This window comes from Dermacentor variabilis, chromosome 1 (assembly GCF_050947875.1).
Source record: "Dermacentor variabilis isolate Ectoservices chromosome 1, ASM5094787v1, whole genome shotgun sequence".
NCBI lineage: Eukaryota > Metazoa > Arthropoda > Arachnida > Ixodida > Ixodidae > Dermacentor > Dermacentor variabilis.
The window spans coordinates 50,560,338-50,578,905 of NC_134568.1; the positions used below are offsets into that span (position 1 = coordinate 50,560,338).

General features: G+C 46.5%; 1 protein-coding gene across 4 annotated transcripts in view; it reads right to left on the reverse strand.

Moving 5' to 3' along the window:
* The window catches only part of spz4 (Spaetzle domain-containing protein 4), a 146,356-nt gene that overhangs the window by 25,409 nt on the left and 102,379 nt on the right, over nt 1-18,568 (reverse strand). For all 4 annotated transcript variants that reach the window (XM_075687214.1, XM_075687221.1, XM_075687201.1 and 1 more), the window contains one exon: nt 2,842-2,990. In XM_075687214.1, coding sequence (XP_075543329.1) covers nt 2,842-2,888 — 47 coding nt within the window. In that variant the 5' untranslated portion in view covers nt 2,889-2,990. The remainder of the gene's footprint in view (nt 1-2,841; nt 2,991-18,568) is intronic.

Below are 18,568 nucleotides of genomic sequence, written 5' to 3' on the forward strand. Positions count from 1 at the left end.
CTTGCTACTAAGATTTTTATGAGCTTGGGTACATGCTTTCTTCAAGGTGTTTTTTTGGCTCTTGACGTTTTGTCACAGTCCGTAACGCCCACATATCGCTTAGCTGACAAAGCGTAGGAGTAGGTTTGAAGATTAATTTGCTGAAGACTACGGTAACATTCAAGATCCTGGCAAGAGAACCAGAATTCGTGATGGGTGGTCAGCCTCTATAGTCTGCGCAAGAACACATTTTTCAAGGCCAATTAGTCACCGGGGACCCGAATCATGAGAGGGAAATCTAGGGAAGAATAATATCAGCTGAGGTGCACACGGCAGGCATTACCGAGTCATCACCCACAGCTTACCGCTATCCTTGAACGAAAAGTATACAATCACAGCATTCTTCAGGCACTGACATATGGGTCAGAAATTTGTGAAAAAGTTTAGAAAAAGTTTAGGTTAGAGAGCAAACGGGGGTAGTCGATATCCTTCTGGCCGACATTAAGAGTAAGAAATCAAGGACAGGTAACCGGTGGACCATTAGAGTTACAGAATGGGTGCTAATAAAAGGGATGCGCAGTCGAGGATGGGAGAGAACTAGGTAGTGTGATAAAATTAGGACACCTGCAAGCATGGGACGGAGTTACGCTGGCGCCAGACAGGGGTGATTGGAGATCTTTGGTAGAGGTCTTCGTCCTGTAGTGGGCATGAAAGTAGGCAGGTGGTGGTGGTGATATGATGATGATGATGATGATGATGATCAGCAGCTGCATTTTGCACACGTTGGCTCCCCGCGAAAAATTCGGGTGCTTTCGGTATGTGGTGAAAAAAAAAGAACGCGCTTCAAAGTAAGACTAAACGTGCGTATGCGTACTGTCCTGCGTTTTCTATTCCTTTCTCTCTCATCATGAATGTAGGGCAGCCATCCAGACGCCGTTCTGGCTAACGTCCCTAGCTTCCTTCGTTTATCCTAGCCCTCTTCCGCGCTACTTATGACCTAATTTACGCACGGTGGCTTCGCTCGAACTCGGCATGCCAGAGTAACGATACGATGGGTGTTATACAATAATTGCCTTCACACTTACGCACCACTTACGAAATGTTTTTTTTTTCGAGGAGGGCTGCCTTATGGCATAGAAAAAATCTAGAAAAAAACTGCAATCCTGCATCATGCAGGAAGACTAGCAAGGCTCTGAAATTAGAGCCCTCTTGACTCCGCTTGATGAAGTCTGCAGGTCGATCACTTGCGACACCCGTATTGGCTTGTTCAGGGCAGCATTCACGATGTTCAGCACAGTGGCGTTGGGAAGCACGAGCAAAGTCCGCAGCACCTTGCGTGGAGCGTGGTATGCGAGTAAATTACTTTATGCAGCCGGTACAACTGCAAGAGAAGACGTTGAGATACAATAAAGCGGAGAGAGGACCGCTTCAGTGAGACTCATGCAGGGAGAGCTCTTCTATGTATACATAGACTTCGGAGGTGGACTGAATCTCACGTCTTTAGGCCTGCAATATACTAAATAATTATGATGTCAGGAGCTACCATGGTCTTACGAGAGTTTAAAATGTCAACTAAACATTCCGCATATTCGCACCAAGCACCTTGCACCGGAGGTGGAAGCAAGATCGCTGGTGTTGGAGTACCTGGACAGAATGTACGAATGCCATTTCTATAGTCATACACTGACGGCTCTGTTGATAAAGAGAATGGAGCTAGTGCAGCGGCTTGCGTGATCTCGGTTCTCAATGTCTAATGGGCTGTCCGACTTGAACGTGTCGTACCTTCTACTGCTTGGGAAAGTCTCGTCATTCAAGTAGCCTTGCGAAAACTGGAGCCCTATCAACCTCAGCCTGCTGATATTTTTTACAGAGAGCAATTCATCGCTGCAATTATTGTAGCATGGGTTTCCCCTTAAATATGCGTCCAACATACATTAGTTGCTGTTAAAGAATTACAGAACGTCGAATTTACCATGACTTGATATATCGAATTGACTTGACTGTCAATTACGCCTGCTACGCCGATATGTCAAGGACCTTGACATATCGGCGTAGCAGGCAACGAGGCTGCTGACAGCCTTGCGCTCAAAGCGTTGTAGTTCAGGCCAAGGAAGAAGACTCCTCAAGAAGCAAAAAGAGACATGATGCAGATAATCTGAAGCCACTTCCGTTCGTTGTAGTCTCTAAGGCACCAACCTTGTGTGATTAAGGGATTTAACTGAAGTGAAGCCGCTTTTCTTTATCCTGTCCGGACAGGGTCAGCGCAAACTGCAGCGTGGTCGGGTGCAAGACAGGACTGAGCACATCATCATCGTATGTGCATTGTCAAGCTCTTTATGGCATTGACCATTACACACTAGAATGACCTGAATTTGACACGGAATGTAAAAATTTGACAGATGGACTGAACCGCAAAATGGTCCCACACTCAAGTGCAAGGACACTTTGTTCCCGCGGGGGCTTTGAATATTTAGCACAGAGGTGCTTCGGCTCCTCATAAAGTTCCTCCATGATACGGGGTTGGAATGTGAATGGCGAGCCGTGTGGGTCGACGGGAATTGGATAATTGACAACCTGCAATCGTGCTGGGTGCTCCATCCACCTCAACGCCAGCAGAAATGCCGGTCATGCCGGCTTATATCACTTCAGTACGTCTCACAGAACCGTTTTTCATGGGGAAGACGCCGCGTAATACTAAATAGAACGCGCAAGCGCGAGAATAACCATCAGAAACTGCTGTTGAGCGCATACCTATAATAAAACATGGAGCGCTCGCACAAGAAAGCATGCCAACTACCCAAGCACGACGCCACAGCCCACGCAATGTGGCGGCGCCCATGAAAAAAAAAGGTCTATACGCACCACGGGTAGGAGCTGCCGGCGACGTTGCAGAAGGCGGAGCGCGTCATGTCGCACGGGATGTCGAGCAGGAAGCGCGCCGAGATGCGTGGGCCGCAGCTCTGTGCGTCGGCCGCTCCCCCGGTCCTGCCGCCGCGCTGCTCCTGCTGCCACTACGTCCAGGACACAAAGGGATGGAGGAAGGCTATAGAGCGCGTAGGGATGGTCACTTTCTACCGCCAAGATTCTCGGGCTCGATGAACCGCCGTGCAGTCCGCAGTGCACACTTCTCACTGGAGTGGTGCACTCCGTATAATGCGCCTGCTGGTTTGAGAGAGTTGCTTATGATCGCGCGCTGACGATGTGGACAGACCGAGTATACTGGCACTTCTAGCAGAGCAATGAGGCCAGTGGATAGGTAGGTGGGAGGGCTTGTAAGCTCTTCCACCTTCTCTCTCGACCTCTACCACGTGGTCGGCTTCCCACACTTCCCACATATACACTTTTTTTTTTCAATTTTTACACTCCTAATGCTAACGCATTAAAAGACTAAGCAGTTCATGAGGCATGTATACAGATATTGAAATGGTACGGACTTCCTCAACTGTGCCAGAAGTCTAGGTATAACGCGGAACGCCTAAGCATACGCACAGTACCTGGGCTTGCATGTTTTCGAACAGGCGTAGGCGTACGCCATCCTTTGTCGTCTGTTGCGTACGAACGCGCGGACAGCATCTTATCAAGAGCCTTCAGATGCAACGAATATTCAAAACTATCATGTTCTACGCCTCCATGTCTCCCAGACACGTCTCCCTGGTTGTCATCGAAGCCTGTTTCCTTGCTTTTTATTCTGGGAATTCACAAAATATCAATGGTCTAACCGTAAGGATTTGAACAACTTACCCGGTAAGTATATATATACTTACCCGGTATATATATATATATAACCGCAGGGTTCTTCGACGGGCTTTGGGAGACACTGCAAGACTATGTACATCTACATGTAGGCCTCTGTGACTTTGTCCAAGTCATCTGCAGCCGTGGGTGAGAGGTGGCGCCTGACCTATACAAAACAACATAGAGCAGCAGAACTGGTCGCCATCAGAGAGGCCATTCGATGTGCATCCGAGTATCGCTCTCAAGCATGGACTATATTTCGGGACTCAAAGCCAACCCTGCAAATACTTTAATGCGTGATAAGGAGTAACTCCTATTGTTTTCTGTCATTTCACATGGCAGAGCTCACACTCTTGCTGAAGGGACATTAAATTCGGTACCAGTGGGTACCTGGGCATTTAGGAGTGCATGGTAGCGTCCTTGATGATGAGGATACCAGAAACTCCCTAAATGACGGCACGCTTGTTATCTTTCCATTCTGCAGGCCCGAGGGCAAACCACTTGTCACTGCGATTGTCAGAACTGCGACAAAATAACACTTGTGGCAACCGGGAATCCGCCACCAGTAGCCACCTTCACAGGCTTGACCCTACTATGTCTTTTCGAATGCCACATGGCTTACAGCGATGTTGTTCACAGACTACGATTAGGTGTGGCGTTTACCAAACGTTATATGTAACTACTTCAACATGCCAACTCTGTCAACTGAATCGTTGTGACGTTCCAGAAACAAGCGCACCATGTCCTTTGTGTTTGCCTCTACTACGTGCACTAACGGAAGACGCTGGCTGATTCCGTATCGAAAATAAGCAGTGGAAATGAAAATGTACTACTGGGACCTCGGCCTGACCACAGATCAAGTGGCAGACAATTTTGGCATTACTTACTGTCTTTCGCAGCACGGGGCTGTGCTCGCGACTGTGAAAATCCATCTGAACTACTTTCACATCTTTCCGTCCACATCGCCACCATTCATAACTTTCTTTCTCTGTCTCCCCACGCCCCTTATTTCGACACTGAATAGCAGGCTAGAGAAGTCAACCTTAGGTCGACCTCTCTGCCATTTCTTAAACTTCTTTCCATAGTACAATGAAGCAGGCTTCGATCACTTCTTTCTATAGCTTATCGGTTGAGTTAGACGAGAATATTGTTACATACATTCCATCTTCTCTTGTCTGTGCGAGCGACAATCTAGAGGCTGTCTGGTTTTCCGTAACCTTTGGTCACAAAAAAATTCATCATAGGCGTGTGCTATCGCTCACCCTCTGCACAACCTACGTTTTAGAGCGCAGCTCTTTGGCGTCCGTTCCTGGGTTTCGCGTCGTCGTCGGCGTTGTCGTCGGCCTCGTAACCAGCTCCGCCCCCCTTTCATCCCCCCAGCGCTAGCAGCGACCGACTGATACCGCTGGATGCCGCTGACGCCGCTAGAGAGTCAAGATAACGTGACTGCATAGAACACCGTCGCCGCCATGCAGAAAGAGTATCAGTCAAAGGCATCAGTCAGTCGCTGCTATCTCTTCCCTCCTCCCTTTATCGTGTTGTCCGCTTGCTGCGCGCGCTTCTGCCCCCATCGTTTGCCGCTGGGTGTACACGCCGCCCCCCTCCGCTTCCGCTTACTGCTGGTTGCTCTCGACGGCGGCGATGAGCCTCCGCTTCGGCGGCGCGAACTGCAGGGTCTTCTCGGCGGCGGCGATGAGCTTCTGCTTCAGCCTCGCTTACTGCTGGTTGCTCTCGACGGCGGCAATGAGCCTCCGCTTCGGCGGCGCGAACGGCAGGGTCTTCTCGGCGGCGGCGCTTAGCCTCTGCTTCCCCCACGGCTGTGACAACCTCGCGAGGCACTTGTATAGATCTCGTCTTTGAGAATCAAGCATTGGTGTACCAAGTCGAACATATATCAGTCTATTTCTCCGACCACAAAGCTTCCTTCATGACTGTCAAGAACTGTTAGTGGAGTCTTTGTTAAAGGAATACGTGTGAAAAATAAAAAAAAAATTCTGTGATAGCGCATACATGTGTTGCTCGATTTCTTTGCCTCAATCTATCCAAAAGGTGAAACAGCTTATTTGCTGCGCTCAAATTTCGCATTAGGAAGTAACGTAATCGTCGGTAATTTTTCCATGACCTACACGACAGTATAAACCTTGTGCGTACTCGATTTCCTTCATCTCCCATCCTACTAATCCGCCGTGGTTGCTCAGTGGCTATGGTGTTGGGCTGCTGAGCACGAGGTCGCGGGATCGAATCCCGGCCACGGCGGCCGCATTTCGATGGGGGCGAAAACACCCGTGTGCTTAGATTTAGGTGCACGTTAAAGAACCCCAGGTGGTCAAAATTTCCGGAGTCCTCCACTACGGCGTGCCTCATAATCAGAAAGTGGTTTTGGCACGTAAAACCCCAAATATTATTATTATTATTACCCATCCTACTTCTGCGCGATTTTAATCTTCCAAACATAACCTGGAAACATCAACCTCCTTCACTCTCTCCATTTTCGGCACAAGCTAAGGAGTTTTTAGAATTGTGCGCAGTTTTTTTATTGTTACAACTAAGTAACACAACCTGCACGTGTAGCTTCTAATGCTGCAAGCACCTTTGACCTGGTTTTGACATCCCAACCTGATACAATCTCGGAGATTACACACCTACCTGGTATAAGCGATCACTGCCTACTTGTATTTTCATTTAACGCTCTAACCCGCAAACCAAATAAAATCAGAAAAAACTATAGATATTTACAAAACAGCTAAGTTTACCACCATAAATAACGAATTAACTGCATTTCTCGAGACTTTCCTAGCGAATTTTGAAAATCGTTCGATTCATCAGAATTGGGACATGTTCGCCGCTAAAGTTCAGCAACTAACTGAAAAGTACATTCCATCCCGCATCATTACCTCCAATTCTGATGCTCCTTGGTACAATACCTATCTTAAGCGCCTATGTAACCACAAAAAACGCCTATATCGCTACACAAAACACTCGCCAACTACCACACGCTGGTCTGCTTATAAGTCCGCACTCGACAAGTACGTAACAGCACTAAATAATGCTAAATCTAACTTTCTATCTAACGTACTTCAATCAATGTTAAAGACTAAAGTTGAAAAGTTTTGGGGTGTAATCAACCCCTTGCATGATGAGCACCTAACCCTGGAAGACCCATTGGGCATCCTTATACCTAAAGAACAGTGCGCGGCCGCCCTTAATGACGCATTTGTGCAAAATTTTTCAGTCCACTACAATGACCGCCTACCTCCTACTCACCAGTACGATTCTGTGGTTATGTCTCCAGTGATCGTGGATACGGCTGGCGTTGCGAAACTGATTCCCTGAACCAACACTCAATGCCTGGTTACGACTCTATTAACTCAATATTTCTTAAAAATAGCAACGCCGTTAGTTCAATTATACTAACAAAACTTTTTCAGCAATCACTGAATACGTCTACTCAGCCTAGCCAATGGAAAATCGGGAAGGTTGTTCCACTGCATAAATCAGGTAACAAAAATTTAACAGCTAAATATCGCCCCATATCACTCTCAGGCACTTGCTGTAAATGGCTCGAACATATAATCTTCAAACATCTTGTTAACTTCCTGGAATCCAATGCATTTTTCACACCATCCCAGGATGAATTTAGAAAAAAAAAAACATTTTCATGTGAAACTCAGCTTGCAATCTTTACGCACAAATTACATCGTATTCTCGATCGTTCCTAATTTGCAGATTGCATTATTTTAGACTTCGCTAAATCATTTGATAAAGTCTGTCATAAACTTCTACTTTTTAAACTAAGTCAGCTGAACCTTTAAACTAACATCCTGAAGTCGATTGAATGCTTCCTATCCAATCGCTCTCAATTTGTAACTGCAAACGGCCATAACTCCCCACTTCGAAGCGTAACTTCCTGTGTACCTCAAGGTTCAGTACTCAGGCCTCTTTTGTTTCCCATTTATTTTAACGACCTCCATTCGTCACTATCATCTAACATTCACTTATTTGCTGATGATTGTGTCATATTTCGTGAAATAGCTAATGCAGAGGATGCTAACCACCTTCAGTCTGATGTAATTAGTGTATCAAACTGGTGCAAACATTAGCTAATGGAACTAAACGTCGGCAAATGCAAAGTGATGCGGGTATCCCGAGTGACTAACAGCATGCCTACATATTATCTAAATAATGTTATCTGCGAATGAGTTCGCTCTCTTAAATACCTAGATGTGCATATCCCTGATAATTTATCTTGGAGCATCCATACCGACTACGTAATTTGCAATGCTAACCGCAGGCTTGGCTACCTATTGCCGCAACTTTTCAACTGCCCTTTCAACCCTAAAAATGCTTCTTTATACTACCCTTATACGTCCGAGACTTGAATATGCATGCGTTGTTCGGGATCCTGCCATTGACAAACTAATTAATTCATTAGAACTCGTGCAAAATAATTCAGTGCGTTTCATCTTACGAAATTACAACAGAACTGTAAGTGTGTCTGCCATGAAAACCAACCTTGCTCTTACCCCACTTTCTTCTCATCGTCAAATCTCACGTTTAGTCCTTTTTCATAGATTATACCATCATTCAACACTCCGTGACGATTTCATTTTTCAGCCACAATATGTATCGCCTCGAAGCGACCACCGTTATAAAGTTGGTCTTGAATCATCATCGTCGTCGTCGTCGCCATCATCATCATCATCATGGTTACGCCCACTGCAGGACAAAGGCCTCTCCCATACTTCTCCAACTACCCCAGCCATGTACTAATTGTGGCGATGTCGTCCCTTGTGGAGTCTCTCACCCGTACTCTTGGGACAAAGGAATGACAACATAGTAGTGCAAACAATCACAAGGGCATTTATTGCACCTTTCATAGATCAATGCCTGCTAGCCGAGTTGCTATCCACAAAACATGCCGATGGGCGCGCGACAAATCTAGAAGTCCGACTCATCGCGACCGGATAGCGAGCGAATATGTTCGCCCCATGCTGGATCCCCACGCCTGGTCGTTCGCGCGTACTGTCACGCGAACGGTGGCGCGTTCCAAGGCGGCCACGCGAGACGGTCCCGCAGAAGCATGGGTCGGCGCACGCGCGGCACGGCACGTCCGAACTGCTTGCTGTCCCGAACCCCAGAGAGGGCGCCTTGTCTTTCGACGCCCAAGTAAACCCGCGCGTTAGCAGCGCAACACTCGCGCCATCTTTCGCACTGCGCTTCGACCACATCGACCGCCGCGGGCGTCACGCAGGCCACGTGGCGAAGCGGGATTGCAGGAGATGGGGGAAAACAAGATATCAGGGGACGCGCGAGAGTCGCGCATCCCCACACCCTGCAAACTTCTTAATCTCAGCCGCCCACCTAACTTTCTGCCGCCCTCTGCTACGCTTCCCTTCCTTTGGAATCCAGTACGTCACCCTTAATGACCATCGGTTATCTTCCCTCCTCATTACATGTCCTGCCCATGCCCCAATTCGTTTTCTTGATTTCAACTAAGATGTCATTAACTCGCGTTTGTTCTATCACCCAATCTGCTCTTTTCTTATCCCTTAACTTTACACCCATCATTCTTCTTTCCATAGCTCGTTGTGTCGTCCTCAATTCAAGTAGAACCCTTTTCGTAAGCCTCCAAGTTTCTGCCCCGTACGTGAGTACTGGTAAGACACATCTGGTTATACACTTTTCTCTTGCGGGATAATGGCAACCTGCTGTTCATGATCTGAGAATGCCTGCCGAACGCACCCCAGCCCATTCTTATTCTTCGGATTATTTCAGTCTCATGATCCGGATCCGCGGTCACTACCTGCCCTAAGTAGATGTATTCCCATACCACTTCCAGTGCCTCGCTACCTATCGTAAACTGCTGTTCTCTTCCGAGACTGCTAAACATTACTTTAGTTTTCTGCAGATTAATTTTTAGACCCACTCTTCTGCTTTGCCTCTCCAGGTCAGTGAGCATGCATTGCAATTGGTCCCCTGAGTTACTAAGCAAGGCAATATCATCAGCGAATCGCAAGTTACTAAGGCATTCTACATTAACTTTTATCCCCAATTCTTCCCAATCCAGGTCTCTGAATACCTCCTGTAAACACGCTGTGAATAGCATTGGAGAGATCGTATCTCCCTGCCTGACGCCTTTCTTTATTGGGATGTTGTTGCTTTCTTTATGGAGGACTACGGTGGCTGTGGAGCCGCTATAGATATCTTTCAGTATATTTACATACGGCTCGTCTACACCCTGATTCCGTAATGCCTCCATCCCTTCTGAGGTTCCTACAGAATCAAACGCTTTCTCGTAATCAATGAAAGCTATATATAAGGGTTTGTTATATTCCGCAGATTACTCTATCACCTGATTGATAGTGTGAATATGGTCTATTCTTGATTAGCCTTTACGGAATCCTGCCTGCTCCTTTGGTTGACAAAAGTCTAAGGTGTTCCTGATTCTATTTGCGATTACCTTAGTAAATAGAAATAGTTTGTAGGCAACTGACCGTAAGCTGATCGGTCTACAATTTTTCAAGTCTTTGGCGTCCCCTTTCTTATGGATTAGGATTATGTTAGCGTTCTTCCAAGATTCCGGTACGCTCGAGGTCATGAGGCATTGCGTATACAGAGTGGCCAGTTTTTGTAGAACAATCTGCCCACCATCCTTCAACAAATCTGCTGTTACCTGATCCTCCCCAGCTGCCTTCCCCCTTTGCATAGCTCCCAAGGCTTCCTTTACTTTTTCCGGCGTTACCTGTGGGATTTCGAATTCCTCTAGACTATTCTCTCTTCTATTATCGTCGTGGGTGGCACTGGTTTTCTATAAATCTCTATAGCACGCCTCAGCCACTTGAACTATCTCATCCATATTAGTCATCATGACTGGATGTAGGGGAGTAGAAGTGTAGGACCTTCAATTTGTACCTCTTATTTAGTTTCAGAACAAGACCTGCCACCCTGTCGTTAATGCCATAGAGTTCCTGTACGTTACCAGCTATATCCTTGTTAATCAGGAATCCGACTCCTAGTTCTCGTCCCTCCGCTAAGCCCCGGTAGCACAGGACGTGCCCGCTTTTCAGCACTGTATATGCTTCGTGTGTCCTCCTAACATCACTGAGTCCTATTATATCCCATTTGCTGCCCTCTACTTCCTTCAATAGCACTGCTAGACTCACCTCATTTGATAACGTTCCGGCGTTAAACGTTGCCAGGTTCAGATTCCAATGGCGGCCTGTCCGGAACCAGGGATTCTTAGCACCCTCTGCTCGCGTCGCAGGTCTGACCGCCGCCGTGGTCAGTTGCTTCGCAGCTGCTGGGGACTGAGGGCCGGGATTTGATTGTTGTATTCATATAGGAGGTTGTGGCCAAGTACTGCACCAGGGTGGCCAATCCTGCTCTGGTGAGGGAGTGCGTTACCGGTTGTGGTCACTGGGATCTGGCCGCACTCCAGGCCTTTTTGTGCAATTTTATCAATGTGCGTATTTTTTTTAAATATGGTGGAAAATTGCGCGGCACCGGGATTCAACCATGGTCCTCTTGCACATGAAGCGGATGTTCTACCTCTACGCCCGCGCGGCACACAGCAGTAATTCCTAATGTCTGACTGACTGTGAGTGACTGACTATTATTTTTCTTTTCGCGCCTTATCTGTTAGTCCCCTTTCCTCCTCCTCAAATGCAATCAATATTGATACTTATATAGCACAGGAAAAATGTTGCTTGATGCTTACGTGAGTTTTCCAGGTCGTTTCCTAGCAATCTAGCCAAAAAAAAATATTCAAAGCGGTGCGCTTTAGACGTCCGAAGAGATGTAGTTTACAGAATTGTGAAATCATTTTTATTGCTTAGTGAGAGTTGTACACTTGATGCTTCATTAAAAAAGAATTTTCGGTATATCACAATGTTTATAAAGATTATGGCCTAAGTAAAAAATCTGCCCAACAGTCGTTAGATTTTAGGAGTCTCTTATAAATTCAATAGACCTCATCAAAATAGCTTCAGTGGATGCCATACAAAGCGCTATCTTTATACCGGTGTATTTAGATGGGAGCTCCCAAGGTAGGTCCTCCTTTAAATAATTTGCTACTTAAAACTCTTACCTAGGTACAATTATTCTCGCACGTCTTATTTGAACGCAAGGTAAGCCAGGCATCCACGTGAAATAGCTGCAACGTACATTAATATATCTTTGAATAAAGACGAAAAACGATATAGTGTCAGTGTAACGTCGTTCCGCGCGGAGAAACAAGCGAAAAATGGCATTATGCAGCCTATTTAAGAGAGACCGTCTGCAAGAGGCCAACGCTAAAACCAGCTCGAGCTAAGGGCCCAGTGGCCCCTCGACGTTTAATCTGCAGTGGTTGGTTTCTTAAGCATTTGTTGTATCGTAACAATCGGAATCAACAGTTTGTAGTCTCTCCGATGATGACGGGCATGATGACGACGATGGTACAACGGCGGTGGAACGACAGCAACAACACAATGACAATGATGATAAAAACGGCGACACTTTGGGAATGACGACGACACTAAATGATCCTCTCACAAAGACAGCGAACAGCTAGCTGTCTTTGTGAGAGGAATGCTTAGAATTACTCCTGCGCTGAATGTCTCGATGCGAAGACCACGCTTGACATGGCCTTTTGACCTAGGCGTTACTTGATCAAGGTTCACGTTGCCACTTGTTTAACTCCGTGCTAGATCTTATCTCCTCGTCTCGCTTAGAATCTCTATAAGAATGATTAAAAGTGTGCACATTCAACGTTGCGCTTCAGATTGTCGCTACGGACGCTTAAACTCGGTTTCTTGGGACACTGCTTGCTACTACACTGCTAACAAGATGGTGGGGTTAACGTTGCCTAGGAAAATTTCAAGTTGCCCGCAGTGCTCTTTCTTTCATTCTTTCTTTCTTTCTTTCGTTCTTTCTTTCTTTCTTTCTTTCTTTCTTTCTTTCTTTATTTCTTTATTTCTTCCTTTCTTTCTTTCTTTCTTTCTTTTTAGCAGTCGCAGCTATGGGATGATTGCGAATTTTCTCGCAATAGAGTCATGCGACCGGTTCCTTAGTAAATCTGAAGTTTGTATAGTTGACTCCTGCAAGCGGAGACGATCATTATGCATTGAGTTTGCAGTTCCGCTCCCTGTTTAAACGGAAACGGGCGGTAATCGCAACCCGGCAATGATAGTTGCACGTCTAGCGGGCGCTCAAATAACAGAAAGATACGTCGTCACGAACTCTGGCGAGCCGCAGCGTGTGGGGAGGGCGCGTCGACCGGCCGTTAACCTCTCGTCGTCGCGAAGCACGATAGAGTTGAGCGAGCGTGTACGTTGTAACGGTGCGTGCAGGAAACCGGCCTCGCCGGTGTCGGTTCCTTTCTGGCCGAGCTGTCCCACTCGCGCACCGGCCCGACCTCCCCAGTTTGGGGCGTCACTGTGTCAAGGACACGCGCGGACCTCTCCTCATGCCGAAGCGGCTGCAATTCCCCGCCCCTCGCTCGCTTTCCGGGGCAGCTCTTCTCCCCTGGCCGCGCAGCGTCATACCGGGGCCCTGTCTCGCGCGTTTCAGCAGGCTGCCGTCATCGCTCAACCCGAGCGTGTCCGCTCCATTCGAAACCGTTTCACGATGGTAATGCGTGAGCCTCTACATGTACATTGGCTTTCCGCCTTGTTGCTGCCTAAACTGGAGTTTGCCATGCGCGTCGATGTTGCTAATAATTCATGAAGAGAACTGAACACCTCTATTATGGGTTCCGTCATGTTGAACACATTAGTTCTCCAAGAACTCAAGCACGAGTTGTGTGGACCATTTCGCAGCTCATGCTTTTAGACAGGGTGGTAGTCCCTCAGTTGAAGCTTATGGATATTCACTCATTGTTGGGTCAAACAGTGTTAATGGCAATGTAAGAAATCCATAAATGCCGTTTAAAGTCCAAAACTTTGTTCTCGACTGGCTGATGTAAGGCGCTGTCTCGCACGGTAATGTTTCTGACACGTGCTTTAGTTAACTCTTTAAAATTTGGTAAGCTCTTTAAAATTGTTTGAGAGAGATAAAAAATAAACTCTTCTTTTGAGGTCTTTACCAACGCAAGGAAGACGCTGAAGAAAACACTCTAAGCTTACGTTAGTAATTGTATAATCACACGCTTACCCTCTGACTACTTTCGGGAACATGCAAACCAACGTCGAATCTAATCACTCACACCCGCAGATATTATGCGTTCTGTGCACATGTATTCGCCGTAATCGTCAGCTCCCTCAAAGTTTTGTGTGACTGATGGCCTGAGTTCCTCTGTAAATTTCACGGCGGTGTTAGAGACGACGCCCGGCGATGCCCGCGAGTGTTGGCCTTGGCGCAGGAGGGAAAGTGTTCGAGCTTCTTGCTTTACGCATCAGGCAACGTGAACGCAATAAGTTTCAAACTATCAACGTCCACGCATCCTTGCTGGGGACGCGCTTATCATTAGGCACTCGATAGCGTGCTTGTTTGCTGAAGTAGTTCAACCTGCTATTTAAGTACATGTAAATGTTTCAATATGAAGGTACTTAACCTGGGACCCTTTAACGTAAAACTATTCCAATCTGTTTTTAATCCAACGTCCTGACGTCAAATTTACGTAACAACCGACGCAAGAATCGGGCAGTAACCTGCGATGCTGTGTGGAAAGCCCAATCAAATGCGCTTCTCGTTTATGGGATGTCGATTTCTTTTGCTTTCAAAGCGAATAGCGTTGTCTACATTGAGCAGTTTTTCTTACCTAATTGGCTGAGAAGAGTCGAGGAGCACGTTTAAGTGGAGAGAGTTCCAATGGGGCCGAGCCAGCCCAGTGAATTTAAATAACCGGATGAAGAGGGTAGTGCCGGCGGCTGCGATTGGTCCACTTCCCCTTGCTTAGCTTGCAGTGTCTGATCGAAAATCGGGGCAGCGTGCAACAGAAGGTTAAAATGATGCTAAAATAGCTCCTCAGCAAAGCAGAGTTGGCATAACGATGTTATATACGTGCGGAAAGGTCTTGATAACGTTATACTGCCACGAAAAATGTTTTATTATACGCAAATAAATCCATACTCCCGTCAGCTCTGAGTAGCCAGTGCCAAAGCGATCGGCGGGCAGCCATTTTCTATTCCTTATGGAACGGGGCAGTCTCTGGCTATTCAGAAAAGGTTTCAGTTTTGTTCGGCATATTAATGCGTCTTTATCGCGTACGCGTCACTTTGACGCGATGAGTTTTTGCGGTTTTGTGACGTCGCGTGACCGACAGAAAAAGTGGGCGCAGCCCGATAACGTTTGACCAACAACCGTTGGTCAAAAGAAGTTTTTTTTTTCGCTAATTGGGAAAAAGGCGTCGAATGAGAAATTATCGTTTTTTATTCGTTTGGTCTAATCATGTATAATCAATGTGCACCTATCATATCAGATGTGGCGTTTTCGCGGTTTTCGTGCATCGCCTGACAGACAGGCGCAGTGGGTGGCGGCTCAAAATTTTTTTGACCAGTCGTGGAAGGCTGATTGCAGAATTGGAATAGAAAAGTTTGGAATAGCTTTATGTTATAGCGCCCCTGAATTACAACATTCAAATTATTGTTTTTCTTTCTTTTTCACGAAACATAAGATAGTCCTCAACGATCAGAGTCATCCAAAGCGATGAAAGAGAAATCAGCGTTTTGAATCAATTACTGAAGGTAAACAGTCGGCACCAAAATAATTGTGCCTGCGTTTTCTCGGATATTCTCGTGTGCTGTAACACTAATGTGACCTGTGACGGGACAGCACTGACTAAATCTCTTAATGTCGTTATATTCACATGGTATCTGCAGGTAGTGGACATTGTGAATATGTAACTTGTACTGCGTGCGAATATGTCGATGGTATAATGAGGCAGCTTTATACTATACTTGCGTTTAAGTGTCCTTGTTGCCTACCATAGCAGTATATAGAAAGAAAAGAAAAATGTGGTTGCCAAAGCGGGTCAGTAGAGTGGACATCCAATGGCTATTATTTCTGCTTTAAGCGAGAAGTATTAGGAAACACGATTACTGGCTGAAGAAAACTGTGCCCCGAAGCCACGTGTACAGTTGCGCAGCTGGCAAAACGGCCTCCTACAACGGGCCCGTGCTCTGAGGCGCCAAGATTAGGGATGTAGCTCACCGAATTACTTTATTGACGTAAGTGCAACATGAGTGAAGTAGCTGAGGGAAGTTGCTTGGTAGTGCTGCTGAGTTCTCGATCGCAGCAAGGTGCACATTTCATTGATCTGCACCTTAATAACATCGATATTATGACCGCAGAGAAAGGTCTTGTCAAACAAATTCCACTGGCACAGCTAGGAGCGAGTACAAAAGTACGAATAGCAGTGAAATCACTATAGTTTTACAACTGATAGTCTATATAATACGATGCCCTTCTGGGCCGTTAGTTGGCGCATGACCGTATGAAATGAGGAAAGAAAATTAAGGAATAAGGAGGTAACTAAAATGACAAAAAAAACGCGATGAAGTAATGGATAAGGAAGATGCTCTCAGCAACTGTCGGACCTGTAGCCTTGGAAAGGCATGGCAGCTGGATGGAGGGTGGATGCTATGAGCGTCCCCTTTGGAACGGGGTGGTGGGTTGCGCCACCGAGCTCTTGTTATTATATTAATGTCCTACCTATGTTAAAAAAAGAAAAAAAGAAAGAAAAGGAAATGAAAGAAAAAACTCGCGATGAATTCGCATAACCAAACTTTCTGAACCCCTACTGTGAACTTTGTTTTTGCACGCCTCCGTTGTTTGTCGCTTTCCTACTTTTCTTCCACCAATTTTCCAATCGCCGCTTACTAATCTCTACTGCGGACATGTTTACTTTCCTCCTGCTTTCGCTGAACCCAAGGGCTTCTAGGAAGCCAGAGATGCCTAAATCGACCACTGGGGAGACATTCTAATAAAACATGGTCCATCGTTTCCCTAGATTTACTGCAGCAAGCACATGCTTCTTCTTCCTTCTTATATATCGCCTTATAAGTGCGTGTTCTAAGGCATCCTGATCTCGCTTCGAAAAGTAATGAGCTTCCCTTTGAGTTATCATAAATAGTTTATTTCCTGATTTCATTTCTACCTCTTAAGTAGTTACTCATAGCAGGTTTCTTTCATATTGCTGCCACCCCTGAGATTATCTCTGCCTCTCTGACTTTCGCTTGATGTTCTTTGTTGCCATGTTGCTCACCATAGAGGTCGCATACTTGCTGGTGAGCTTCCTAGTTATTTTTCTCCACTGTGAATCAATGCTTTTCCTGTAGAAATACCTGAAAACTCTCCCAGCCCATTTGCTTTCTTCCATATTCCTCAGTCACTCTTCATAATCAATTTTACTGTGAGCTTCACTCACTTAAAAGTTTATCCAGACCATATCACCCTGCGAAGCTTCATTTGTAGTCTTCCCTTGAGCGCCCAATTCGATGCGTCCCACTGACGTTTGGTTGCCATCGAGTCCTGAATGTACGCCTTATTTCAAGCAAACAACCGCATTTCCAAATGTAAATCCTGGAACCATTACACCTTTCCACACACCCCGGAAGACCTCGTACCTAATGTATCCCCATAGCGCTCTGTGTCTCATTATGGCCGCATTCCTCTTCCCCTTTGCTGTTATTGTTTTTTCCTGTGTTTCCAGATATCTATCCCCTTCGTTTATCTATATACGAAGACGTGGCTCTTGTGTGGAACCCCGTTTTCTACTGCTGTCATTTTGCGAGTATTTTTGCGTGTTTTCGGGAGGCGCCGCTTCCGAGACCTTCGGCGATGGAAGCGGAGTCAGCTAGACGTCCGGAGGAGACCGACGTCACAGCGTCGAGTGCTCCGAGGAAGCGCAATCACCTGATGAGTGACACAGGCAGCGAGGACACATTGCTGTACTACTCTGCTTCAGAAGAAGATCTGTCGGATGACGGTGACTACTTGACAGTTGTGAGGCAAAAAAGAAAGAGGAGAATCGTCACTGCCTCCTCGTCTTCAACAAGGACGACGGCGGCAGCAAAGGCCCATGACACGGCTCATACCATCCTCTTCTTGCCCGAGACGCCGACCGACAACCTGAATCGGCTAAACAGGCGAGCCATGTCTGTAACACTAGAGGCTATTGTTCCAAATGAGATCACGGATATGAGAATTAACACCCGTAAGAACAATCTCGCGGTTGATGTCAAGAACAGACCAGCATTGGATATCTTGAGTACAGTGAAAATGCTGGGCAAGATAAATGTTCGCATCATAATACCACAGGACAGCAATACTATATCAGGTGTGATTTATGATGTCGATGAGTCAATCGACGACAACGATCTGTCTATTTTGGTCAAACCCGCCACAGCAGATATAAATATTATTGAAATCCGTCGCCTAGGAGATTCACGCTGTGTGAGGATAACATTCAAGGGAGGTAGCTTGCCGTCCCACGTGAAAGTTGGATTTTTTCGTCATCCAGTGCGACCATTCGTTCCGAGACCACTTCAGTGCCGTAATTGTTTGAAGATCGGGCATGTCAGCGGCATATGCAAAAATTCGACCGTGTGCGCAAGATGTTCTGAGCAGCACAGCGCTGATGCTTGCCGTGCGACTCACTTCAAGCGTGCCAATTGCTCTGGTCCCCAAGAAGCATCGTCGAAAGACTGCCCGAGACACAAGACAGAGTGGAAAGTCCTAAGACAAATGGTGAGAGACAACTCAACTCACATGGAGGCCGCTGCCAAAGTGCGACGGCGCTGTGTCCGCCGTCACCGTAGATGATCCTCGTCTACTAGAAATACTGGTACCGTCGCAAGACAGACGCTACTTCCTGAGGCTGGTGCTCCCAAGGCGCTCACCCACACTAACAACATGGTGTCTGATGACGCAGTGA